The 24,113-nt window shown below is 38.7% G+C and overlaps 2 protein-coding genes across 2 annotated transcripts; both read right to left on the bottom strand.

Moving 5' to 3' along the window:
- Positions 1-223: 223 nt before the first annotated feature.
- LOC108669215 (4-coumarate--CoA ligase-like 7) lies at positions 224-3,227 on the bottom strand. Its single transcript, XM_018156516.2, has 4 exons — positions 2,679-3,227; positions 2,167-2,363; positions 1,254-1,398; positions 224-458 (listed from the first exon to the last, which is right to left on the bottom strand). Exons 1-4 carry the CDS (start codon positions 3,076-3,078, stop codon positions 238-240), a joined length of 963 nt encoding a protein of 320 aa, XP_018012005.2. The 5' UTR covers positions 3,079-3,227; the 3' UTR covers positions 224-237.
- Positions 3,228-11,794: 8,567 nt separating this feature from the next.
- Positions 11,795-20,299, bottom strand: LOC108669216. Its single transcript, XM_018156518.2, has 6 exons — positions 20,174-20,299; positions 18,532-18,627; positions 17,757-17,904; positions 14,197-14,330; positions 13,077-13,217; positions 11,795-12,563 (listed from the first exon to the last, which is right to left on the bottom strand). The coding sequence occupies exons 3-6, from the start codon at positions 17,819-17,821 to the stop codon at positions 12,280-12,282; spliced, it is 624 nt and encodes a 207-aa protein (XP_018012007.1). The 5' UTR covers positions 17,822-17,904; positions 18,532-18,627; positions 20,174-20,299; the 3' UTR covers positions 11,795-12,279.
- Between the last annotated feature and the right edge of the window lie 3,814 nt (positions 20,300-24,113).

The following is a 24,113-nucleotide window of genomic DNA, read 5'->3' as shown; positions in this document are numbered from 1 at the left end:
CATCCAGCCTCCTAGTAGGTTCCTATAGTGGACAAGAAAATATTCCGTAATTCCACACCGCCAAAGTCGATTTTAGTAACAGTCGCAAGCCAAGCTATTTAAATTTTATTAAGTGGTAAACAGCTCCTCGAGCGTCAGCACGGCATGCCCGCATTAGTGATGAATGATTTTTTCAACATGTTAAATTTTAAATTTTTAAGGATTTTATGTTACCTTCGTTTTTGTCAGAAACTTCGCTCAAGTTGATTTTGCTTGGATTGAATATACCTTTTTTAAAAGTTCACGATTTGTACTTCGATGACTTACTCTATTTTCTAATAGGATGTCAATAAAAGTTCCCGGGTTGAACTTGGTCACGTTGACCAATTTGACTCCGTTGAGCACCGCCAGGCTGGTAATGGCCAGGAACCCCGACAAATGGAACATGGGGAGCGCTAGGGCGAAGCTCGGGGAATCAGCTGGATAAGATTAAAAAAAATTAAATCCTTATAGTAGTAAAAAAAGCTATAAAAAAGGCAGCACGCGAGGTACGATAGGCGGGGCAACGACCTGTCGTTGATGTGAAGCATTAAGTACAGCCATGATGGCAACGGACCTAAAGCGTAAAACGTCTCTAATCTAATCACTTGTTGATATCACTCAGTCTGATCACCCCACTGCCCCTTGTATTGAAGGCTAGAATGTTTTGTATGCGAGTAAATATTATGGTGAATATTATGCCATTTCAAGTCACTAATAACACAATTAACTCAATAGCGAAGTAGTCTAGTAGGTAACCTTAAATTTACAAACTGGGATGAGACAGCCTCTCTATTTCAATTACCAATGACCTCAATAGTGTTAACGGGCAGGACAACATGTCCTTGTTGCGGGCCAGCATGACGCGCCAATATACCCTAACAAAAATCTGTAACGACTTGGTTCCCTGCCCAAGAGTTTCAGCACTCGGCTTAGAATTATTTTGAGCTTGCTTGAACACCCGATCGGAATAAGCTTTTAGTCAGAATAGTCCTTACTGACTTGTTAGTGTTGTTTAGTTTAGTCCTTATCGACTTGAGTCCTGAGAGTGTGAGGAGGGTTAGCCGAGGCCAAGTCATACCAATCTCGCAAGCTGCTATACGAGGCTGCACTTCAAGCACTCCCGAAGCTGACGTAGAAGGGCTGATGTAGATGCTCCCCAAGTCCTAGGAGGAACCTATTACAGAGTCGGGACTGCATCCAAATTTTGTTAGAGTAGCAACACCAGAACCCACCAGTGGACAACCCTCCCAAGAAGTAACTGGGGTGGGAGATCATGTCCAAGTTTGCGATGCCAGCGGTGTGGTGCACTGAGACGCCCTTCGGCTTGCCTGTCGTGCCGCTCGAGTACAGGAGAGCCATGCACTCTTCCCCAGTCAACTATAGAAGAAAAATCCATCCCCGTTCCATTGAGTATTGCCAAGTTAGTATCAGTGGGAACGGCTATGAAATTATTGAACATAATACCTGATTTCAAAGCAAAATATTCAAGGGATAGGGAAAAACTAAAACCATTATTTAGAACAAGAAATTGTCCACACAAGTAATCGAATGAAAATTTTTCATTATACGTGCATTCAAGTCTGTTTGACGCTTGAATTTAGAAACATTGTTGTATTTTATGTCATTTCACAGGTTTAGTATGTTACATGCTGAATGCTAGATTGGGATTGGATTGTGGGTTGAATAGAACACTGTAAGCGGTTAGGAATTACTTTACTTGATTGGAGTTCTTTGATAGATAGTGGAGTGAACAACTTTCATTAGTCCACAAGATTTAATGGTGTGAATTGTTATGAATTTTTATAGGGCATCATTAAGTGTTCTGCTGGTTTTATTGAAAATAAATAGGGGTTATGTGAACTCGTTTACACAATTCCCATCGTGACGAGACTCAACCAAGATATACTATGGATACCGATAAAAAATGCAATATTATTATATATATTCTGTTTTTTGAACATCCGTTCTGCCGTTTATGGGCCTTAAGATAAAAAAATAACATGAGAAACGTAGGATTACCCTACTACCTCGAGTTACCTGCAATGTTAGGTGATATTTAATCAACATAATTTTGTAAAAAACACCTTGTTCACCCCCTGGCAGCACATATGTTCAAATAGTGCATGAAATTAAAAATTATAATACCTTGGCTGGTGGGGCGAAGTTTATGGTCGTGTCTTGGACGATATCGGCGACGTTAGGGAGGCCATCTGATGACCCGATGGCCACCATAGGAAGATCCTGTTTGTTGATGGCCATGGCCTTCTTGGCCACCTCCAGTAGTGGCCCAAACACGACCAGCATCTTCGCTCCGCTGTCCTTCAGCTGGTACGCCACCTCAGCTGGTGGAACGAAGCTCTGGGTAACGTGAAACGTTTCACTATCATTGGGACATTTCAGAATTCATGTCAGTATGCACTGTACCTGGCAGTTGCCATAATACAACATGGATTACTCTGAGCTTTAATGCCCAATAAATGCTGCACGTGCACTCAAACCCTGTATACTGACCGGGAGCTGCATGCAGTTGAGGTTTACTGTTGTGTACTGTATTTTTTGTTGTGTACTCATCATTCGTATAATAGTATTAAGTATTCTCAGAGCTCTAATGATTAATAAATGCTGTCTGTGCACAAAATTCTAGGTTGCACACTGACTGGGGGTGTAGCTGGGGTTGATTCCAGTGTAGACACACCCAACACTGAAGGTGCCCAACATTACAGCAGGGTAGTCGACCATGTTGGGGCTGAGCACCGCTACCACGCTGCCCCTCTCCAGACCCTTCGTCAGGAGGTAGCCGCCCCACCGAAACGCCGCATCCTTCAGCGCCCCGAAGCTCACGAGGCGCCCCGAGTCGCTGCACACCTGCAGGGAGGGTAATGGCCGAGTTATGGCGGCCAGCATCCATATGGGTGAGGTCAAGTGGTGGGGAGAGGACGAAAGAAGAAGGATTCTGGCCTGGCCATCTTCGACGGTAATAACTCCACCTAATCGGTAATGAAGTAATCGGTAATTATTCTGAAACAATCTATGCAGAGCTCCAGTTTTCTGCCTCATTGATCCTTATCCAGAAAATTTAGGCGCTTTTCCTCTCCTTGTCTCGGCCAAACTCTGTCCAGCACGAACCGTAATGTGATCACAACTAAAGGCCGGTCCACATGCTCACTTTTACACAACGAATTGTCTGCGCAGTTTTAAGTCGGAATGAAATCGTTGCAATTTTTAGAGCGTCCACACGGTGCCGACTTATAGTTTGCTCAGTTTTGCGCGATCTCGCCATGGAGACGTCTCGGACAAATTTACGGCCGGACTTGCGTCCGGTGTCCAAATTCAGTGAGCATGGAATATCTCCCAAAGTAAGGAACGTAGCTCGATAAAACTTGGTGCAGTGGTGAGAGACTATGCGGTGGTGCAGTGGTGAGAGACTCTGTCTCTCGCACCCAGCTCCCGGGTTTGAGTCCCACTAAGGACAAGTTCTTCCGGGACGCTCAGCTCATGGTCAACTCAGCTATTCATCCAACTCTGGTTGATAAATGAGTACCTGGCATGTCCAGGGTGTTGTGTAATGCAATAAAATGATTCTGGCGGGTCAGCGAGCCAGTGATGGTCGTGGAACTACCAGTGGCACCAAGTGCCCGGAAAAACTGACCTATCACCCCCTCCCTTACCTAGTCGCCACTACCAGGATGGGCAATTACAACAACAACAACATAAAACTTAGTACACATATTCAGTAGGATCTAACAATGATGTTTAGTTTGTGAACAGTTTTGGAATTTCACCTTTATTCTTGAGTTATATGACGATACGTGCCGAAATTTGCAGTGAGCATGACATTTCTTCTTAACTGCTGTACAGATTTAAACGAAACGTTGAATATAGAACCTAACCTCCCAACGGGGATGTTTAGCTCGTGCCAATTTTTTTGATTAGATAAAGCCGTATAACTCGCAAACGAAGGCAAAATCGAAAAAATTGTCACGTGCTAAACATCACCGTTAGGTCATAATGAATACGTGTACCAAGTTTTATCGAGCTACGTTCATTACTTTGGGAGATATTCCACGCTCACTGAATTTGGGGGAGACCGACCGCGAGTCCGTCCGTAAATTTGTCCGAGACGTGCCATGGAGAAGGCAGTATTTTGATCAATTTTGGCATTTGCCTTGTTAAAAAAGAGAGTGGATCATTTAGGAAATGCGAGGAATCAAAATACAAGAGAGATGGCTTGTCGATGTCATTTTCTCCAGATCCAGATGGAATCGATTTTTTAATTTTTCCCCAATTATTTACGGTAAATGCTCCTCAACTTATTAATTGTTTTACAGCTGTTTCTCTGTTTGCGCTTCCATCGATTTCTTTGAATTTTTCTACTAAGCTGCTGCAACTGTGCAGCCTTCCCGCCAGCTTCAAAACTGCGCAGTTTTCCCGTCCACACGCAACGTTTTATCTGCAACGATTAGAACTGCGCAGACAAATCGTTGTGTAAAACTGAGCGTGTTTTAACAACATACCGCGCCATCACTACTGCTACTACTATCCATCTTATTACCGATTCGACACTTCAGCGAACTCGCGTGCGAACTCGCCTGCGAGCTCGAACTTCATTTTCAACTCTGGCACGCATAACTCCGTCAATAATGGACGGATTTTCTTCAAATTTGAAATATAAGTAGATAATATCAGTACGCTGCGGAGGGTATTTTTTAGTTCGCACGCGAGTTCGCTGAAGTGTCGGACCGGTCATCTTATTGCCGTTTAGGCGTTTACCTCCCGACTGTCCAGCCGTTGGGCCAGTGTTGCCAACTTTTTTTCTCATTGAGTTTACCAGATCGCCCAGCTCGATATGCCGGAAACTTACCAATTTCTTTTCCTTGTCCAAAACAGATTAATACTCCAAAAATTTTAATGAAACTAATTGTCGTCATCCCGCAAGCACAGCGTCCCTCACTGACTTCGCCCTAAACCATAGCCTCTCCTGATCGCTCGCTAATTTGACCCTAATAATAACGTCTCCTATCTGATCTAATTAGGGTTTTTTCTGACAGCTTGTGGATATTTTTTAACGTTACTAAAACTAATGGACGTAGTTCTGGCTAGTGAATCCCGAACGTTTTGAGGTGCGAACAAATGTTGAAAGCAATCATTTTGTTGGTCGAGGATCAGCCTAAATTTATCATAAATTCAAGAAAATTGGAACGAACGTAAATCCTATAACAATAATTTTCTTTTTAGGAAAAATCTAAGATATTACTTTATCCTAGGAGTTGAAGAATGCAGCTAATCCACTTTTGAAATTACTTAAACATTGGATAAAATTCTGCCGGCTACACTTAGCTTCAGAAATAAAATAAACACTTATAACTTTGAATTGATACTTTCAAATGTTCAAGTACACTAAATAATTCAAAATACTTACATAATATTTACTTACAAATATATCATGATAATTTCGAATAGAATCTGCATTAAAAATTCTCGATTCCCAACGGAAACTCACGATTGCAGTTTAGTCTCCCCTGCCACGCGCTCTCCCGATGACGTACAGGTACAGGTCACGTAAGCTTAGGTTAGGTTAGGTCAGGACAAGTTTGGTTACGTTAGGTTAGGGCAGGTTAGCTTAGATTAATCAGGTTAGCTTATTTTAGATATTTTTTCAGTTATTATGAGCCAATGATGTTGTTTGATAAAAAAGTGTACATAGCTGGATAGGTTTTGTTGATGACTTTGTTTGGTACGTCCGGGTGATTTAATCATTTCAGAATGAGATTATGCAGAATCATTTGCGGCGGTAAAAATGCAGCTGAGTGTATAGTTTAAATTTACATTTTGTCCTTTTGTTAGTTGCAGGTATTATAGTTTAGTGATTAATTAAGAGAGTTTTATGCTATATTTGCGAGTTGTTTCGAGAACACACGGCCGGTATTTTTGTTATTATGTTATTATATGTTATTTAATTTTTTTTATGCGAGTTTGTGGGTTATGTGGGTGGCCTTTTGTTGAGATAGATATGCGCAGGCATGTATTTATATGTGTTTTGTTGTGAGCAAGTTGTAATGTTGCGTAAGTTACTAGAATCGAATGTATTGTATGTTTTATTTTATGTAGGGAAACGGATGTCCTCCAATTTTTATCCAATTCGAACTGAAGGTAATATTTGAAGGGATTAATAATGGGGAATTTTGAAATATTTTAATAACATATTCAATTTGATCATTCATGTTTTTTTTTGTTCGCTTACATGTCGATTTAAAAGTAATAAAGAATAAATAAAACACCAATACTTGCGAGGATCAAACTTCCACATGCATGCAGTATAGTGATAGGAGTAACCTCCACGTAATTACTTACATTAATTACAGTAATTACATGCTTCATAATTATTGTCGCTATGCATGACTCACCGTACCGCCTTGATTGCCACGGATGCGCGCACCAGCCGCCGGCTGAAGGCGACTGATAATCCTGCTTGCATGGCGAGGTTAAATACGCACAATAAAACTTAGAACTGTGGTCTATATAAAACTATAAATAACTATTGTTAATTTATTGTTATTAATATCTGCAGTGAATGTAGTGAGAGTTAATCTAACACTTTAGGCAGTAGCTCGTTAGAAAAAAAGTCGAGCAAAAGAAGAAATTGTTCCATTAAAATCTACTTGAAATAAATAAAAATGAGATCTTTACTTTTCATTTATGAAATCTTTTTATATATTGCATTGTAGTTATCAATGTTATCACTGTAAGTGATCTTATATGCTTATCTTTAAGTTTTCAGTGCTGACATCATTTAAAAATTTAATTTTTTTTCAATTATTTTCAACGTCATAATCCAATTACCATCAAAATAATTCAAATAAATTAATTACCAGAAATGACTGCTATATACAAGGTATTTTGAGTTATTATAACTTCTTCTATCTGTATATCGAATAATCATCAAAAATATATTTCACATTAATTAAATAAGCAAGAATATCTCTTTTTACAGTGACTAATTGTTCCTAATAAGCAATGGTTTATTGCATTGAAGAGCCGGCAGCAACGAGTAATAATGTTACATTTGCATGCGGGCCGTGCATTAAAATTGCCGTCAAGGATAAAACTAATCATTAACATATAATAAATTGTTGAATTCACAAGATTAACTTCACTGCATCGTTAGATTTAATTTGTGTCAGACGTCACGATTATAGAACGTTATAATCGCGCACAGAAGATAAATCTTTCCATAAATCGTATGTAAATTTTAAGTAGATCGAAATTCATTAAATCGGTTTCTCATGACGCATCAGGTAGAATGTTAAGAAAATGACAAGGATGATCGTAGTTTCAAGGAATTACGCAGATGATCGTGACGATCGCGCTCCACGACCACATTTCTCACATACTTTTGGGTTGTAATCCAGATGAGGCCAGAAACGGATCACAAATTTCGATCTCCTATGAACAAAAGATCTTTCAAAAAGCATGATCTTTCAAAAAGCATTGATTACAAGGTTATTAATTGAAACACGCTGACAAATCATGGATGCACACACACACGCGCACGACGCCGAGACTGAAATATAGTGAAGATCTTGTACGTTTTTTTGCTTGCGATATCGTTTAGTTGGTCTGGTGATGAGACAAGACGAGTGGCATGATAAGTCGTGAGATTTCTGAGGATAAAGGTCATAATCACTCAATAATGTACTCACTAAAGTTATTTCTTTTATTTGTTATCGATAATATTATCATGGAGGAATTTATGATTGTACGACGTTATGAAGATAACAACCACACATGAATCTGTCCTATGAAAATCTAAGTACAGACGAATTTCTAGTAAATAAGTAGCTACACTAGGAAAGTTTCGATTGAAATTAGTATCAACCCGTTGATTAAAAACAACGAAATATGACTTTATAACAATGATCCTCACAGTATTCGTTGGTAGTCAATAATAGAAATAATGGCGCATAAAATTTAGTTTTAGATATTATGAAAACAAAAACAAATTACAAGCACGCTTACAAAAATACGCTTACTACAAGCACCGGCACATTATTGTACGCCATAAGTGCCCAGCAACAATGGACAACTCGCACAGGAGCTTGCCAAGCACTGAAGTTCGCGCGTCTGGCAGGCGAGCAGGTAACCACACCAACAATCTTACGACGTTTACATCAGAGCGGAGGTAGCAACGCTTATTTATAAGCCATGAGAAACCAAGGGCGTGTTACCGGCGGCAGTAGGTCATTCAAATATAAGGAAAATACAAAAAATTTTTTAGCAAAAATTATGAATCAATCGCGATAATGCCACTCAGTGCAGAACTGGCTTGTATTCCTATTTGCCTTTGCATGCTCTGAGTAACATTTTCCCATTGCATGCTCTGGGTAATATATTCCCTTTGCATGCTCTGGGTAACATTTTCCCTTTGCCTGCTCTGGGTAACATTTTCCTTTTGCATGCTTTGGGTAACATTTTTCCATTGCATGCTCTGGGTAACATTTTCCCATTGCATGCTCTGGCCTCTGGGTAACATTTTCCCTTTGCATGCTCTGGGTAACATTTTCCCTTTGCCTGCTCTGGGTTACATTTTCCCTTTGCATGCTCTGAGTAACATCCTGATTAATTTCACGCTACGTCATTAGAAAGTTCCGATCAGCTGTTTTACACGGGTCTATAATGGTTATAAACATCACTACTGCCGAATAGAAAAGAAACATTACTACCTCCGAAGTTACAAATAGAATTTTATAACCATCGAACATTGGTCTATGCTGAATGGCAACTGCAGCAATCTATCCTCTTAGTCTGTTCAGTTGTAGTTCATCTTAATTATGAAGAACAAAATTCATAGAGATACTTCAATTTTCATACTGCAAAAACCTGCCGATGCAACGGAATAAAGCCCAGAATTATGAAAAACGGCAAACGCAATTACTTGCGATTAGGCTCGGCATCCTATTTCAAGAGTGTATCACTTGCAAGCGAAGCGGCCATGCGCCGGGTTGTCAAGACTACTGTGTGTCAATTGAAAACGTAACCAAGCAGTCGACTGAAGACAATTCTAGACTTACAGTTCCAAAAATCGATGCAGCTATCTTGGCGAATTAGAAATAAAACCTGGAGTATATGAACACGAGCGAGCTGAAATAACAAGATCGGCCAAAATATACCCCAAATTAAGAATTTCTATTACAACGAAAATCTTGAAACTCAAAGGTGTTTTCTTGAACGTCACCATTCCGGGTAAGCACTATAAGTTAGAAACTTAGGAAATTAACATTAATTAATTAACATTAACAAATTAATTGAATTTTAAAACTGAGTTATATTCAATTCGCTCACTCCTCTACTCACACTAACATTACACGATTGAAATGAGATCAAATACACGTCTCAAGCGTCATCCGTACATGACGCAATGCACCAGGCTACTGACGCCACATATGTATATAAGTTATATAACTTTACAGGGCACCATCAGCGTCCCCGCTCACCGGCTCTCCCGGGGGTGTAGCCGTAGGCCACAAATTTTACTCTTGATTAAACCCTGGGGCAAACGCCCAGCTTCAACATGCATAACTTTATTCAGCCTCAGAGCCAGATGCCGCAGACAACGCTTGAACTCCGTAATCCAGACTAGCGACACACTGGCGAAAGATAATAGCGCCGTAGGTCTTCAGCCAATGCTTAAGCATGCTATCTCATCACCAGGCAGCTCCTCATCTGGCTGTACCTACTCCGGCCTCACCTCTTATGGCCTAACCTATTCACGCTGTAGCGGCTCAGAACATTCTTGCAACCAATGACTGGCTCTACCAGCACACTTGGACCGCCTGTCTAACTTCCTGCAGCCAATTAGGTTAGGTTAGGTTTGCTCAGGTTTGTTTTGGGTGTTTTTTTTTTTTAATGTTGCAACTTGTGTAATTTAGGCCTGAAGATGTTAGGCCGGAATAGCTTTGGCCAGATGCAGTATGGCCATGCTTACCTTTAGCAAGCTTATTTTGTGTATGTGGACATGCGGCATTTGGCTTTGAACACATGACTTCATAGGCCGTTATGCCCTCTAGCGTGCCCCCTCTCCGCCGCATGCATTGCCTCAAACTGGAGGTAAAGGGGAACCTCACTTATTTGAACAGGGTTAGGTTAGGTTAGTAGTATTATGGGGGTTATTTAAGCGGCTTTGCCTTCGAAGCGTGTATGTTGAAGTTATTTGTATACATGTCATTTGTGTGTGTTGTCGAAATAACAATGCACGCTTGTTGCCAGAACGCAACGCACACGTGAAGACATAAGAGCTACGCAAACGTGTTCACAGAAAAACAATGTTCACGTTAAATCTCGTATTAAAGATGAAGCAGTGTAGCGGGAGGGATATAGGACTAGCTGTAGCAGTGTAGCGGGAGGGATATATGACTGGCTGTAGCAGTGTAGCGGGAGGGATATATGACTGGCTGTAGCAGTGTAGCGGGAGGGATATTGGGCAGGAGGAAACGCTACAATAATATTTATTTCCTGCCTCAGCCCGCGGAGCCAACGACACGTGGATGATGCTAATCTTAGATAAAAATACTCAAGAGCCATGATATCTACATAATTACTGGATATAGAAGATATATGCGTTATATACATTATTTTAAGATCATATCCATGTATACATTATTATTATGTATGATAAAAATTACTCGTAATATTATATACTCAATATTATGAGAGAGACCTCAATACTACAGGTCCTACTGAAGAAATATTAGTTGACGTAATGGCATTTTGCTTCACGAAATTTCCGATGTTATATTGAAATAATACATAAAATGATCACATATTACTTAGAAATGAGGTTGCGTTTCCTCGATCCATGTCTTTCATCAACGCCTGATATTTAAAACAAATGTTGTAATAATTTCATTTTTTGCATTTACTTTCAATCAAGATGTTGTTGATGCCACTTCAAAACTTATTCAACTTGTGAGATGATAATGAATGATTTTTAAAATTGTGAATGTTTTATTCTGCGTTTCTATTCTTATTCTCATTCGAACATGGAAACTTATAAGCTTTCTTAAAGTGGTTATAACGCACTACTAACGGTCGGTGTGGAACATGGAACTGTTCGATCGTTTCCTCACAGTATTTAGGAGTAGCATATATAGCGTCTAATTTAAATTTAGAAATTAGATCAAACAGGACATTCCTTCGTACTTTAGTAGCGATTCACTTTTTATCCATGGTAACCCTAATCTTCATGACCAAGTTCTTTACGGCAAAGGGACGTATTTACACCAAGAAACATGAGTGAGGCATAGTGTCCAGATAATTAGTTAGAATAATATACGTTTTAAAGATAACTTTTTAAAGACAACAATTCTAAAGAATCCAGTGTCTCCAATGTTAAAGATGTACTATGAATTTCTCATTTTATTTTCAAATATTAAAAAAATTAATTTTTCAATTTTTTTATATATACAATTTTTTTCTCAAAATTATTTATTCTGTCAATTTAGTCAAGCAATGCCTCCGGCTTCACACAGGTGTGCAAAATTTCAGATCAATTGGACAGGTAAAAGTGTGTCAAACATCAGTTATAAGATTTGTAGGTGACAAAATTATTTTTTCAATTATTTTAATATTGGAATTTTTTTTTAATTTTCTAAATAATTTACTTTGTCATTTGATTCATGCATTTTCTCCAACTTTACGCAAGTGTGCAAAATTTCAGATCGATAGGTTAAGTAGAAGTGTATTAAATTTTGATTACAAGATTTGCAGCAGACAGACAAACATACAAACAAGAAGTGAAGTTAAAGAGAAGTGTTGTAAAAAGAAAGTCAATCATTTTACACACACACAAGAGAAAGGAGAGAACGTAGCCCTGATACGATCTTCTGCCAACGCAGAGTTTGTCAGGATGGCGCACAAACGCAAGAAGAGAGCATCCCTACCCTAACAAAATTTAGAGTCGCCCTAGCTTCTGGTACTCCAAATCGGAAGCTGACTTGTCTGCAAATTTTCACTGGGATCTGCATAGACACTCACTCTTCTCCCTAAGTGGAATGGTACGATTTTTTTTTGCTGGGACAACTACTGCAATAAATAGGACCTCTACATCTGGCTGGATTGGATTACTAATTGTAAATAATTCAATAGAGGCACCAAATGCTCATCATTTCTTTGCGTAATCGTTTTATAATGATCATTTTAATGATCCATGAATGATCATTACTCGTTTTAATGATCCGTGTAATCGTTTTGATGTAACTTCGTTCAAGTGAATAACATTAACGTTATAGGATAAAACCCGTAGACCAAATGTGATCCCTGAAGTATGGTCGCTTGAGCTTCAGCTATCAGTCTTTCATTTGTCTTGCGCCGATGTTTATCTAATGAATTAGCGTTAGTTATATACGAGACGACATCTAGTGGAAGGGAATCAACAAAAGGCTTGAGGATCGTCGCTAGCAAGTCACCATACATCTTCTGCAGTTCAGGATGCTGGGCTCTCAGCATCAGGTCGAAGACTTCGTTCAGGAAGTTCTGCATGACGTCACCTGTTGTACAAAATCGTGAAAATAAACTAACACCTCATCTACACTGGTATATCATTACCGTTCTCTTATTGTATCTCCCTATTGTAGTCCTCGATATAAATACTGCATTCATCTATGCAAAATAAAAAGAAAGTTAAAAGAAACCGGATTAATTTTAATCCAGCCATGCCTCACCAGCCTAGATCCATTCTAACACAACCTGACTATGCCAAGCGAACCCACCACCGAAAATGATCGAACCCTTTCAACCATAACCCATTTCAACATTACCAAAACTCATTTAAACCCAACTAAGCATACCAAAAAAGGACCATACATAACAAATCTAACCACACTCGGCCAACCATGATCAAAAATAATCAAAATCGACCTAATACGATAAAGAATCGACCCAAAAATGCCAAAATAACAAATTCCTGAAATTAAAATCTCCGGATGTGCTTAATTAATTCCCCAGGTTCACGGAGATTTGCTTTCCCAAAATACCATCAAAAATCTGTACATGATACTCACTGAGAACAGTATTGCTGCCGGAGGGGTTTTCGAGCTGCAGATCATGTGATTTAATTTTGAATTTCAGATTGACATTCTTCAGGTACATTCTGCCGTCTGCCTTTAAGCCCAAGTCACTCTCGGCTTCGAGCTCAATCCCGCCTGTAACCAGAGATGTCGAAAGTATTAAATATTGAAATACATACTATCATACAACTCACATAGTGTCTAATAATAAATACACTTTCATAGAACATGGAGCAATCAACCCTAACAGTTTTCTTTAGTAAAACTTTTGTATAGAAAAGGTAGACGAGTAGAACTTTGTACCTCGTAACCTAAAGTACCAAGTACTGTTCAGAAAACCAACTAAAGTGTGCAGCTAAGAATAACTCATCAGGGTAGACATAAAATACACCATCCGGCTTCCCAAAATGAATCTTCTAAAGGCTATAAAGGAGCAATAGTGACACAAACATATTGAATAAAGTTATCAATAATGACATCAATTTCTTTATGAATTGCTTCACCACATTTGCTTCGACACCTGTGGCACATTACCACAGGTAGCGAAGTTTGACGGAAACTTCTCCATGAGACATTGCTTTCCAAGACTTTTTCAATCATTCTATAGCCGCAATTTTTTGTACTTGCATCCCGAAAGGGATGCTTGGGAAGTTCCATTATTTCAAAATATAGCTCATTGAAGATCAAGTATACGAGAGTCATCGAAGTACACCCATGAAGACCAGCAAAGGTCCTACCCCCGAAATATTGAAATGAAGTGGCGGATCTAATCACAAACAAAATTCATTTTGAGGTGGTCATGTTCAACAATTATTTCTCAACGGAAGATCTAATGAATCACCATTATCATCAAGAGCAGGGATGGTGCGTCAGTATGGTAGTCAACTTCAACGTAGAATCTATCTCACTCTACCCGGACGATAAGAATCATTAGGACAGCGAATACAATCAGTTTGAAATGAAATTAAAATAACAGGGCTATTTTTATTTACATAGTCAGTTGAGTACAAATGAAGGGAGAAGAAGTAGAGTCGTCTGAAACATACTGCATCCCTGCAGCCGCCCTCAGGTTGGCGTTTTTGTCCTAAAAATTGTACTTATCACCCCAACGCACGCAAGACAGCAGAGTACGATCCCACGGCCTGCAAAGGTAGCCCGATGATCCACCCCATGATGTTGTATTTGCCTTTCACAATTAACGTGGGAATTGTGGCACCGATGAACATCTTCCTGAGACTATAGTGCCAGCTGCAATAGGGAGGGCGGAAGATGGTTAGGGCAATTACAACAATTAGGAAAACTGACATTATATAGGAGAACATTGTTGTTAGTGAATACTTGAAAGACCAATCATCCGCTAAGGAAGCAGTTACATCATACAATACTAAGTATTCCTACCGGTGGTTTAAGGAGCGACGAGTAAGGGATCAAGAAGCCTAACCACAGTGAGTTATCGCCGAAGTTTTGCACTTTGATTGCTTCCTGTTACCCTCGAACAGATATTAACCAGATTCAAAGGTGTTACAAACATGATATGTCGACGTGAAGTTGATAGCTTTCTTTCAAAGGAATTTGGATACAAATATCGCCCAGATCACCGTTTCCCCATTCTCACACATAGCACTTCCACACATCCAGCACGGCTGTACAAGAATAACCTGGACTTTGTAACCGTTGGTCTCGAAGATGACCCCATACCCTCCCCTAGTACTCTCCGTCATCCGATTCACTAGTTTAAATCACGTCTCGTAGTACTACTTGAATGAATCTGACTATTGAATTTAGTAAAAATCCATTGTGTGGTTGAATTTTGTAGACATCGCTAATATTCATTCCTATAAAAAATTGAATATATAGGAGTGTAGCATTCCGATTCAGGAAATTTTGAGGGTTATTTTAAAATTCATACGTCGTGTCATAAAATTAATGTGTAATTATAAGATAAATTAACAGCGAATAAGTTTACTACCTCAAGCGATAAATGCTGTAAAAATTTTCCAGCCTGGCCTCCATAGAACTAATGTCGAAATTGCGCCGATCCCAGCATCAGTAAAATGTAAAATTTGAATCATATCAAGTATCCAGAATCATATTAAGTATTAAGGGCCGCATCGTGTCACGAGTGGTGGCGAAACATAATCACTCTTTGTGACAGCACAATATTGAGCTATACAGCGGCAGCGCTGCTTGCTTCACAGACCTCAATTCCATTCAGATAGAATACCAATAATCGAAATAACCTTAATTTTGTTCAGTTTAAGTGCCATTCAATTCTTCATGGCTCGCATATACATGCAGATGAATAATGCTAGCATAGATTCTGTAATGATTCATGATATTGTTAGGTGCAAAACTGCATTTTTGTTGAATATTTAATACCGTAATTATGTACCGTTCTCGCGAACTCTGGCCGATAGCCATATTAAATAGACTAAAATTAAAAGAAAAGTAAACATCATTGTAAGCCAGTTAATCATGGCCAGTTTTGATATCTATAAGGTCTGATAATTTGTTATTAGTTTTAGGCTTGGTAATAGCAGCTATTTTATTTTGTGATTTACGGGTAGTTCTAGAACAAAACGAGAATTCATCCCAAGCCCGATTTCGTGCTGTTCCTTCCGCTCGTGTTTTATTATAAGTAATTGTCCACTGGGTCTTATAAGTACTGTACATGAAGAAGGAACACTTGAATTAATAAATCACTAAACTGATCGCATCAATCTCATGATTAACCTACATCTCGGGGATCCGTCAATCCGAATTCTACCGAATTGCCTCATTTAACTCCAGTACCAAAAACCACTCTGTACTACAAGGCCCCAAAATTCTATATGTAACGACTTTTTCTCCAACCTCTGTGAATGGGCATCTACATTTAAGCACTTATGTACCACATTCGTACTTGAATGAGTTCGAACAGCATGGTCGTTCTCGGATTGTTTCTGCGATGTTTAACTCATTTAAACGTCTGAAGAAGAGACCAAGAAGACCTTCATCTACTAATTTCTGCAGCCGAAAACTATGAGAATATTCAAGTTTTGTCTGTCGCGTCTTAGTTAACCTGCAACTTCAAGACTTTCGAGCCTACGACTGACGCAGAGTAATTTGAAGCGTCTACGCATTATTTTGCGTTCTCTGAATCCGGAACAACATGCAGAGCCAAGAGCGTCTACAAGAGCGTCTACGAGAACGTCTACAAGAGCGTCTACGAGAGCATCTACGAGAGCGACTACAAGGGCCGGCATCAGCTGAGGGCGCCAACAAGCGTCCTACAATAAGCCAGCGGTGTCGTATGAAGGTGGCAGCGATGTGGCAGCGACTGTCAATGACAGTCAGCAAAGGAATCAACAACAAAAAGCTAAAACTTTACATCATATAGAGCAACATTTCTACAACAGCTACAGCGGGTGAACGCATACAGCACCGCTAATGGAGTTCAACAATATGCTGTGCAAGATGAGCATGTGAGAAAAAAAGAGACGGCATAAACAACAGCTACTGTCAAGGCATCTAATAGGGTCGCCGGACTGAAAAATTGAGTTATATTATTGTTAATACTGTTGTACATCCATAGGCCGTAATATGGGCCGTACGTGACAAGTGGTATATCGTTCGTGTACAGCCTTATAGTATGAAAATTATCGCCGATGGGTGGGATGTGACTGTCCATCTTATGTTGACGCACTGACACAAGCAGGTCATAGTTTTGATAGAAACGGGCAATCTCTTATTGTCGCCTTTATTATCCTAAAATACGCGCGCCTAGGATAGGCATTTAGGCTAGGATAGACATTTTAACTCGTATTTGAGGACGTTGATTCGAACATTTCGTAGCGCCAGCAGTATCAATTTATGTGCCTCAATGAATTATTTATTCATTGAATATATAGTCAATTTTTATAAAGATGATCGTTTAATTGATTATACTATCTCAATAATGGTATTTAAGTCCCGAATATTCAAAAAATACTACATTCTCGCGATTGTTTTCGTTCACTTGAAATCATGCACGCAACCTATGGTCCTATGCCGTCTTAACTTCAAAGTAGGTAATTCAAGTTCCGTTAATATCTCAATATGCTTGTTACTACTACAGATGCATTTTTGGATAAACAGTGGATGCATAAAGTGCTATATTTGAATTTCGAACGATATAATGTTAATTAATACTAAGTAATAATATCACTCGTTTGCTTGAATCGCAAATTCACTAAAAACTTAAAAGCAAAGAAAACTCCACAAAAATTCATAGTAACTTTAAAGAAAACGTCTTTAAAGATTTAAAACGTTTCTTTAAAGATACTATGAATTTTTGTGGAGTTTTCTTTGCTTTTAAATTTTTAATTAATACTAGTTCCAAATATCGCTGAAATCAGATTCTTTTAACACCTGACGCTTCTTAAAAATTTCTCATCGTAAAGTAAATTCTGCCAGGGGTGCTGATAATGCTTTGCTTGTATTTTAGTTCGTGGCAATCGTGAAAAATTCAATTTCATTATAAAGATCAATATGACTTCCGATTTACACTGATTTGGTTGCAATGCCTCCCACATTTTTTCCCCTGTAACGCTGAAACAATTTCTGCTCACTTATAATTAATGCTTCCTAATTCTAAGATATCGGAATAATTGAAATGTTTCGACGGTACACGGGAAAATGATAGCAGCCACTTACTCGAAGTAGTGGAGGTCGAACTTGGACAAGCCGTTGATGACGATGTCGTCGAAGCTGGAGCGCATCTGCACCGGACCTTGCAGCTGGTTGAAGATGATGGGGCTCAGGTGGTGAGGGTCCAAGGGTGGTAGTTGCAGCTGCGGAATACCTGTGGGGAGGATAGGGTTAGGACGCTATCAGAGTGAGGTTGAAGTAACAAGAGTGGTAGTTGCAGCTGGGGAATATACCTGTGGTGAGGATAGGGTGAGGGCGCTGTCAGAGTGAGGTTGAAGTGACAAGGGTGGTAGTTGCAGCTGCGGAATACCTGTGGGGAGGATTGGGTGAGGGCGCTGTCAGAGTGAGGTTGAAGTAACAAGGGTGGTAGTTGCAGCTGGGGAAAATACCTGTGGGGAGGATAGGGTGTGGGCGCTGTCAGAGTGAGGTTGAAGTGACAGTCTCGTAGTCTGGCGAAGTTAGTTGATTGGAGGGGAGAAATCACAGATTTGGTCGCTGTTGAAAAGTTAACGGACGAGATGTGAAGTGAATTGAACATGGGATGAACTTATGGAATTATGAGGTTGATGAGGTTAACTAACAAACCAAGTTGAAAGATTAAGTTTAGCAGGTTATGGTTCGATGTGAAGGTGAGGTGTAATATACCAATTAGGTGAAATAAAAAACTGCCGATGTGGTAAGTAAATTATATTTCCTATTTGATGGCGTTAATCTGCCAGACTGTCTGTTTTTTAATAATGGTACTAAAATTTGTGAACAGAAAGTAATCTTAATTTCTCACCCACTGCGAGCTGGGGTCAAATTCTCATCAGGGCGCTCACGATGCACTCGTTGAGACGGTCTAGATGGTTCTGTCTGCACTGCCGCATCATGGTTGCTAGAAGCAGAAAAAACGTTGATGCAAGTCGAGTATTAGTTATTTTCTTCAGTAATTGTTATTCAATTTGGCGCCTGGAACCTTTTGATTTTATTAAAATTACTGATGACGTAGATTATTTTACGATTTAATCTAATCGCACACCTCGCACAAATGTACATAAACCATGTTAGATACGAATCGCCTTGCCCCGTCAAAGTCAATAGTGGTGCAGATGTCTTAAATTAAACGTTGAAACAGTGGTTATAAATGGAGACCTCTACAGTGGTTATAAACGGAAACCTAAACTTAAAATGATGAGTTCAATTTCATTGTGTGACCATTTTGAGTCTTGTTTTTTCGTCACATAGTCATGGCACCTAGTTCAAAAAAGAGAATTTATTTGCGCAAACAATATTAATTTTTCTTCAATGGTAAATGCGAGTAATTCACGACCCCATAAAACCCATAAATCACTTCCCTTCATCAATTTACGAATATTTGAAAGGAAAATTCCTTCAAGATAGATCAGATTGTACACACTGCATTCCTTAAATTTCATTTTTTCAGCTAAACCCCCGTTTGGGCGAGAAGTAGATCATGAACTTACAAATTGATAAAGCTCACGATAATAAAACTTTCATCAAACTTTCGATCTTGGTTGATTATTTCGGTGCTAGATTGGAATTAATTTTATAAGGCAATCGGGCCACAAAATATCGCCGGTACGATCGCCATTGCCAGTCTTGACACCAACGAATCAGCTTTCGTATGTGGCACATTCGTGAACGTTCTACAAATAGTTCTATGTTAGACTATTCAGTCAATCCACTTCAGCCGCTTAGCTGCCTGTTATCTAATCCAAATCCATCTCAAACACAGCTGCATGCTTGCAAAATTACTACCATGCACGACGCGAAGCCCCAAATTTCAAAACTGGTTCATTTGGAAAACATTTAAAACTCATTGAACTAGGGTAGGTACTTTAGACTTTAGGTACAATTACTAAGACTTAAGGTACAATTCGAATCATACGGGAAATAAAGTGATCCTATCGATACCGTAATGAGCATATAATGTCATTCGTCATGATGGAATCGTTCGTTAAACACTTTGCAATACGGTTCATATATTGCATTTGAAAAATTTGAGATGTAATAGACTAATGTTTTGCTATGATGCAATCAAATTCTGGGAGTGTATAATTGGCGATAATTAACAAATAAGAGCTCTTAATTAAGTATAAATAATAGCTCATATTAGTTATTTAAAGCAAAAATGTCATGAGTAAATGTTCCCGGCTTCATGTTCCGAGATATTGCTAGCCATGGTATTTATTTACTTTCATGAATAAAGCTGAATGACTTTCATGCATGAAGCTGAATGACACTTTCCTGAATGAAGCTGAATGTTTCTTTCATGCATGAAGCTGAATGACACTTTCATGCATGAAGCTNATGACACGCATGCATGAAGCTGAATGACACCCATGCAGGAAGCTGAATGACACGCATGCATGAAGCTGAATGACACGCATGCATGAAGCTGAATGACACGCAGGCCTCACCGAGGTCCTGAGCGCAGATGAGCGGCAGGGCCAGCAGCCCCGTGAGAGCCCAGAGCGCCTTAGCCATGTTGCCGCTGAGCAGAGCTTCTTCAGAGCAGCTTCAGAGCTTCTTCAGAGCAGCTTCAGAGCTTCTTCAGAGCGCAGCAGAGCTTCTTCAGAGCGCAGCAGAGCAGCTTCAGAGCTTCTGCAGAGCTTGGCAGAGTAGTCACAGAGCTTCTTCAGAGCGCAGCAGAGTATCAGAGCTTATTCAGAGCGCAGCAGAGTAGCTTCAGAGCTTCTTCAGAGTAGCTTCAGAGCTTCTGCAGAGCTTGGCAGAGTAGCCACAGAGCTTCTTCAGAGCGCAGCAGAGTATCAGAGCTTATTCAGAAAGCAGCAGAGTATCAGAGCTTATTCAGAGCGCAGCAGAGTATCAGGGCTTATTCAGAGAGCAGCAGAGTAGCTTCAGAGTTCCTTCAGAGCGCCGACAACACCGCGACTGCCGTCTCTCAGTAGCTGCGTGCATATTTATACGACTGCAGACGCTTGAGATTCTTGCCTTAAATAAGGCAAGAATCTCAAATCTTTCTCTGCACCAGATGTAGTATGTATAATAAAAAGAATTAGATCAGCAATTACTGTGGTGAGTGACAGAGTGCATTTTCGCGTCCGTTCGTGGCGGACAGTCACGGATGGACGGACATGACGAGCACTATAGCGCCTTTTTTATAAATGAGAAAATTCGCTAAAAATTAAAATTTTTACATCAGCATTGACAAAACACATAGGATGCTTACGCAGCGCTTTTTCTTGGTTTTACCATCTTTTCTGATAAAGCTCATTCATCGTTAAATGAAAATTTTAGATTATCTCCGAAATTATTTATTTGTAACTATTATGTAATTTAAATAATTTATCGATCGATTTATTGTTGAATTTTATCTAAGCGTTGCAAATGGTTCAAATTCTTAATGTCCTTCAGATCAGTACACCGTAAGTAAATTTCTATATTAAATAAAGTGAGCATGTCTATTATATGCCCCATAGTATGTCCCTATCAAAATTTGGATGCCTGTCAGCCGCTGGCTCAGGGTCGCCCCAAATTCTTTTTGCGGTGTAAATTAGAAGCTCTATGTCCGCTTTAGGTTCCGGTTGCCGGAGCGAAATAAGCGCCGAAAGAGAATCTTTTGAAATACCCGTCGATTACCATCTTTTCTGATAAAGCTCATTCATCGTTAAATGAAAATTTTAGATTATTTCCGAAATTATTTATTTTTTAACTATTATGTAATTTAGATAATTTATCGATCGATTTATTGTTGAATTTTATCTAAGCCTTGCAAATGGTTTAAATTATTAATATCCTTCAGATCAGTACATATAAGTAAATTTCTATATTAAATCTAGTGAGCATGTCTATCATCTGCCCCATAGTATGTTGTGCCACTTGCCGGCCGTCCTTTTAAATCCACGATTATTCTTCACAAGACAACCTAGAACTTAATAAGAAAAATATTTGTGCAATTTGATCAATTGTGCAATGAGCGAGCACTCATCACGCTTTAATTATGATTGGTAATCTCTTAATCTATCAATTTTGTTTCGATAAAAAATACCCATCAAGGTCAAGAATTTTTTCGTTGCTGTTCATGCAATTGGCTCCGTGGTGATCTATTTATAGACTCGAACGAAGAAGAAGTGAGTGCTAAATCTGTAATTTTTCCTCCTTCTACTACATTTACATAGTAGTTTGCTTACATAATATATATTTAGAGTTATCAAATAGAATATTATATAAAATCTGATTTTTTTAACATCCAAATTTGTTTACTGATTGTTCATTTTCACCATGTTCCCCATAATGACGAATAAATTAAATTTGCTAAATATCTTCATGACAATTTCACAATTTATAACTTCATACTGGGAACGAGCAAATTATATAGAGAATAGACAAACAGACACCAATTACGCGACCCCATTGATCCTTTGCCGACATCTTAACTTTGACCATTCGATTGAAATTGTTGAATTTGATCATTCGATTAAAGTTGTTGAATATAAATTCATTAAAGTATTAGATAGAGGTTATCACGTATTCATCATTATTTTCTTTCATCGTAAGCTTACATCTTGTTATTTTATATTTTTAAAATCCATGACCTGATTTGATAGAAATACTAAGTGAAATCTTGAAAGCGAACCTGTATTTAATTGCTGCAGTGTTTGGAGAAAATGACAGCACATGAGAAAATCTCAGAAAAAAACACGATTTTCTTAATATAATCATGAGACACGGGCCACAAGAGCGGGCCTGGTAGCCTAGATGCCCAAATGCTAAAATGCTGCGGAAAATTATGTCTGTTTTGTCTTAAAAACCTGTTCTTCGTTGGGAGTATAAGAAGAATTTTGAGCTCAGAGCCTCAGGCCGACAACCGTTAGCCACACCGAGTTTTCAAATGGCAGGTTGTACATTGATGATCCCGCGTTCAAGTAAAGTAAAGTATATGATCGTACATAAAAGTAAAGATAGAAACATTAACGTTGTGTATTAGGCAAAAAAGACTGGTTGACGTTCGTAATGTTTTTGACTTGAACAGAGAGCCGTCAAACATCTGCAGATCGCTTGCATCTCGGACGCTTGCAGTCTGAGACCAGTTTTTACTTCTCGGAGAAGCTTGAGACTCTTTTTGTGTTTCATTTGCCGAGGATTAAAAATTGAAATTTCGAATCTTTTCTAGACAAGATACGATGATAATTTTAAGTGGGGAAACTTAAGTCGAGACAGTAACTTATTTTCAAGTGTTAAGTAAATTAATTACCAAGTTGATTTTGCACCTGCGCAGTGGCTGTGATAATTTCAGATATGATGGTTTAGTCGTTTTTTAATATGATAATTATAACCCATAACTACCAAAAACCAACCCTGATCTGCACGAAATTAAAGATAAATGAAAAAATATTCACTTGCGCAGTGGCTGTGGATATTTCAGGCTTGGGAAATCAGTCGTTTCTACTATAGTATTATATCATTATAAAATTACTGTGCAAGCCTATAAAACCCACGTCGATTTTTTGTCTCGCATAAAAGCTATCTATTATATTGTGTTATAAAGTTACTAGGACCACTAACTTGATCTATAGTCATTCTCAGGACATTTAACAATGACATGAAATTAAAAAAACGACCACCAGATATGTCCTTCATACCACAGTCCATTTTGTGATATTTGCAATTAAACCTAAATTTCGGGGAAAGTTTTTCGTTATTTTGTCACATTTTTGCTGGAGCAATAATCTTCACAGAAATTTTTAGTAGTAACTCTTTTCTAATGGCCTTACGTAAACTGTAAGTTTAACGGAAGTTTAAACTTTTTTGTTAATATTATTTGCATACTGGATTATAGTTTCTCTGAATGTAGTATAAAAATCACAATTGTTCTATTTAAATAATTTTGCAATGATATTTAAATATATTGCGATTTTGGTGACTATAACTTCATTTATGATGTTATTTTTGTGTCAGCCAACTCGAAAGTCCTTAATAGAAAACGAGGTTGAAAAAATTAGTCATATATATAAGAACAAAGTCATTTCGATTAAAAGAGGAAAAAGGAACAAATTGCATAGACTTTTGTAGTTAACCTTTTGATATTTCTAAAATATTTCGATTATTCACGTGCACAAAGCCTGCAAAAATTCCCTGCAAATAGGAGGCTTCAGTCGTTTCTGAATTAGGCAATTAACAGAAAAATGTCGCAAACTTACTGGAGTCTCGAACAAAGTCGAGAAATATGTTAGATTACACCTGCGCATTGATTGTAATCATTTCGCGTCACTCTAGTCGTTTTATAAATTAGGTAATCAACCGATAAGTAAAGAAAATGAGATTGGATCTCCGCTAAACTTTGGAAATAAGCTATATTTGTAACTGCGCAGTGGCTGTAATAATGTGAAATTATTA

The sequence above is a fragment of the Hyalella azteca genome, unplaced genomic scaffold (genome assembly GCF_000764305.2).
Source record: "Hyalella azteca isolate HAZT.00-mixed unplaced genomic scaffold, Hazt_2.0.2 contig17667, whole genome shotgun sequence".
Taxonomy (NCBI): Eukaryota; Metazoa; Arthropoda; class Malacostraca; order Amphipoda; family Hyalellidae; genus Hyalella; species Hyalella azteca.
This window is presented reverse-complemented; position numbering and strand designations above follow the sequence as displayed.